The sequence below is a fragment of the Sceloporus occidentalis genome, unplaced genomic scaffold (genome assembly GCF_023333645.1).
Source record: "Sceloporus occidentalis isolate IW3139 unplaced genomic scaffold, rSceOcc1.0.p SCAF_336, whole genome shotgun sequence".
In the NCBI taxonomy this organism is placed as follows: Eukaryota; Metazoa; Chordata; class Lepidosauria; order Squamata; family Phrynosomatidae; genus Sceloporus; species Sceloporus occidentalis.
Window position 1 is genome coordinate 357,842 of NW_028317316.1, and position 4,286 is coordinate 362,127.

At 43.9% G+C, this 4,286-nt stretch overlaps 1 protein-coding gene across 1 annotated transcript; it reads right to left on the reverse strand.

Annotated features, from left to right (window-relative positions):
* Positions 1 to 263: 263 nt before the first annotated feature.
* LOC149274325 (protein L-Myc-1-B-like) lies at positions 264 to 3,328 on the reverse strand. Its single transcript, XM_089505642.1, has 2 exons — positions 2,857 to 3,328; positions 264 to 817 (listed from the first exon to the last, which is right to left on the reverse strand). Exons 1-2 carry the CDS (start codon positions 3,326 to 3,328, stop codon positions 264 to 266), a joined length of 1,026 nt encoding a protein of 341 aa, XP_089361768.1.
* Between the last annotated feature and the right edge of the window lie 958 nt (positions 3,329 to 4,286).

The following is a 4,286-nucleotide window of genomic DNA, read 5'->3' on the forward strand; positions in this document are numbered from 1 at the left end:
AACCACTAATTGAGCAGTCAGATTTAGCATGCAACTAGTGTGATGGGAAACGCATGCAGACAATGCCAAGGAGGAGAACACAAGTCAGCCGTGGAACCAGAGGAATCATTCATAATCACCTGAAACAAGACAAGCCCCTTTTTCCCTTTGTGCTCTGCAGAACACTGTCTTTGAAGTAGTCTCACATATGTGCATACTAGTTTAACCCTCCCCATCCCCAATAAATGTGCAAATGTGCATGGCAGAACACTGCCCAATGTCTCTCAGCGGCCTCTCAATCGAGACAGCTTCCTCATGAGCTGCTGGTGACGGGACCGGAGCTTTGATTTTTCATTGGCAAGTCGTTGCTCCTCTGTGATAAGGTCCCTCAAATATGAAGTTGCTTTCCCAAGAATGACCACCTTAGGCGTTTTAGAGGTTTTACCCAGTCCCGGGACCTCTTCTCTCAATGCCAGAAAACGGGAGCGCAGGTCATTCCTTCTTTTCCTTTCCATATAGTTGTGATTCTTTCGCTTTGCAATGTCCTCACTGTCTGAACTTCCAGAAGCCAGAGGAGAGTTTGCTGAAGGTGGGCTACAGGGTTGCATAGAGTATGAGCTCACCTCTCCAGGCTCCTCTGTGGCAGTAGGTGGACTCTGAGGAGATGGTTCGCTAGGTTCAGGAAGCCGGGCAGCATAGTTGTGTTGCTGCTGATGGATGGAAATGTGGAAGAGCTTTGTTGAAGTGTCTAGTGGATCAGCTCGTACCGTGATGGTCACGGGCTGCCGACCACCATAAGCTTTCCTCTTCTCCACAGTCACTACATCAATTTCATCTTCTGCAAAGAGACAGGATTTAATATAAAATTAAATTGTTTGTAAAGTTTAGAGGAGGAAAAAACTCAATTGCGATAAAGCTTGCTTACATAGGAAATGTACTATAACTACAAAAATGGTTAAATTTAGACATGACCTCCAGGCAGTTTGTTTTCGTTAGCTTTTACACCATGCACTACCACATACTTTAATGTGTTTGGTATTGTACCAATGTATCAGCTGAAAGGATTTAATAAAAATCTTTCCCTCTACCTAAACCCAGTCCCAAACCAGACTTTACCCAGCAATCCAAACCCACTCAGTATGAGTACTGAATTGAAAGTTTTAATAGCTATGAATTTTAGCATCACGTTATATTTGATTATATAGCAGGACCCTGAAATGCTACCCTCCAAAGCAATAAAAGTGTTAAGGAGCATGATACAAAGGGTCTGGCAGGCTTAGCATTGTGTAAGAGCTTTTTTAAAATGGGTGGGGGAAGGGTGGGTTTCTGAGGATTCAAAACAAAGGGACAAAGTAGAGATCTGCATTACATGAATAAGCTCATTTCCCCATTAATAAATCCCAGCCACCCGCCCCAGAACAATGTGATTGGCTGTGTGCGCACAGTTCAAACGCCGGTCTTGCTTCAATTGGCTGGAAGCCGTTTGACCCCACCGGCTGCAAGCTGTTGCTTTTTGTCTGGCCATGTGGCTGCAGCATGCATCCGAGCGCCTTTACATCAAGCTTGGTGGGGGAGGGGGAGTGTATGCCCAATACTTAAACCTGCTTCGTCTGGGGTAACATGTGAGAAAAGGTTTAAAAATATAAATAAATCTCCTTAAGCATTTTTTTAAAGAATGACAGCAATAAACTCCTGAATCAAAAAGCCTCTATAACAAAGCAATGACCACGTAAAAGCTGCTCTAAAAGCCACCAGCTGCAAGTGTTGGAGCTCATCAGACAGCATCAGAATTAACCAGTTTATTTATTAGAAACGTCTCATTCAGTCAGGCACACCAGAGGAAACAATAACATAAGTAGGTATACGCAATCTATTCATAACCTTATGGATGCACTGTATGGAAAACTACAACACGAAGCAGCATTCCATTCTTGATCTTGCAAGATTCCTTAAAATTTACATCTTAAGCCAAATCCTACGAGGCCTTGAAAGAATACTTTTATGTAACCAAACAAAAATCAGATTGCCATCACCCACACCCACCACCCTATTGTTTGCTCCAGCCACCAAGTGTCCATTAGCTTCTTACCATTTGTTTTACCCTCCCATTATCTCCTTTAGATTGTAAGCTGTTGTGCAAGACCTTCAGAAACCTCACTTTTGTCACACAATGTATATTTGTTACGCACACTGAAGTGTGTAAGATTCACAAGCAGCATTGCATCTCGTTTCCAAAATACTTATTGACCTGAAGTGGCCTCTTTTGCCCACAAATAGTTTAACACAAACCAATAGCCTAAATATGTGGACACGACTTAGACACTAGATCGTTTGAAATTTGAGTAGACTACATACGGCTCTAACCGTGCTTAATATGTGCAGAAACACATACTCTCACAAGTGTTTTCACACTTATTTTACAATGAAAAAAAGTGCGAATTGGTAAACCGAAATGAGTTTACCAGTAAACGTTCTACACATTGCCGGCAACTAATTACTGGCACCTGAGCGAAGCTTCCCAAAGCATAAGCCAAGTATGGTACAATGTACCTGCTATACGCACTAGGCGTGTTCTGAGTGCAGGTACCAGCATGTCAGATGTAGTACTAGGAAGGGAGCAATATAGCAGATGAAACCCCTTCCAACAAAGACAATAAAAGCGTTCCAACAAGCTCTGGTAGAAAAGTTGTAAAAGTTAACATCTGAAACCGATGCAGTCCATTCATGTGGACAAAACAGTTTCATCTTTTACCCTTGTCATCAATAAGTGTTCTGAAAGCGGTCAACGTGTTTACAGACTGAGAACTCCAAGTGCTCTAGTACTGATGTGCTCTTTATGACCAAGTGTAAATACAATAGCCCTTCCAGATCTCTTACCAGAGTCACTAGTACTTTCTGACCCAGAAGAATGTTGAGCCTTTTCTGGAACTTGGGTAGGAACAAGATGTTGTGCAGAGGTCTGCTCTGGGGGCTCAACTCCAGTTTCCGGAAATTCGGTATCCAAAGGTGGTTTGGCACCACTACCTGCCCATGAACTGCCACTTGATATCCTCTCGTTTATGACTTTTTCCAGGCGCTCTCTGGTAGAGAATCCACTCCACATACAGTCTCTCAAAAGGACTACTTTGCTGAGGCCAGATAATTTCACAGGAGATTCCCAGCCAAGATCCATGAGTTCTGCTCCCCAGTCATTACCACCTCCACCTATGCATCCTGCAGCGGATAGTGAGCAACCAGGTACAAGTTCAAACTTTTTCCAGATGTCCTCGCTTGGAGCAATACATCGGTAGAAGTCTTCTTTCAGGTCCACATCGTAGAAATAGTGCGTATTATAAGAGCCAAGATCCATTTTCCTGCACAACATAAATTAGCAAACTGTTGGAGAAGTTGCATTTTAACCGTGGAGTCATAAAATGCATTAGTAACGCCTTATGGAAGTTAATCGGCCCATCAGAACCCAAGAGATGAGACCGGTATGAGAAAAAGAAAAAGTAGGAGTACAGATGTATGGGGTGGGTGACAGTTGCTAAGAGTAAGGATGAAAGGTGTATGGAGGGGTTATAACAGAATTAGACAAGATGGATGGGAGGTTATGACAGGAGTAGGTAAGAGTTGTATTGGGGGGGGGGGGTTCAACAGAAGACAGGTGTAGGGAAGAGTTGTATGGGGGTTATGACAGGAGCACACATGAGGTGCATGGAGGGGTTGCAACAGAAGGCAGGAGAAGACAAGGTGCATGGGGGTATTATAACAGAAGACAGGAGTAGGAAAGAGCTTCACGAGGGGACAACGAGCAGAGAAGATAAAAGAGGAGGCTACGGGGTAGGGTTACACTAGACAAGTGTAAACAAGGGAAATGAATGAGGGTAGTGGCAGAAAAGGTGCATGGACGTGGTGACAGTAGCCAGAAGAGGTTTATGGCAGGCGGTAGCAGACAATGTGTATGTGGTGGTGACAAGACTTGAGAGCAGAAGTAGCAGAAAGCAGTTAAGGGACGGGTGTAGGATAAACGTTACTGAACTTCCGAGAGCAAAGAACCCGGTACATAACCCAAGCTGAAAGGAATACACGAACACCCGTAATATTTATGGGCAAAGTCCAAACGAAATTACACTATCAAGTCTATTAGCGTTCTCCTAATACTCCTCGCCTGTCACAATAGGACAAAGGCAGCAAATGCCAGTCATCCCTTTATTGAGAGAGTCGCTGTACATAGACTCCGACAAGCACTCCCAGCACCAGCACGTATTTACATAGCCACAAAGTGCTAACCAAAGCCCGCTAAGAAAGCCTGCCCAGCTCCAGCG

Bases quoted from the DNA above. Each gene is read 5' to 3' on its own strand.
- LOC149274325 (XM_089505642.1), bottom strand. From the start codon at position 3,328: ATGGATCTTGGCTCTTATAATACGCACTATTTCTACGATGTGGACCTG. The intron at 818-2,856 runs GTAAGAGATCTG...GTCTCTTTGCAG, and splicing joins AGAAAGTACTAGTGACTCTG to AAGATGAAATTGATGTAGTG.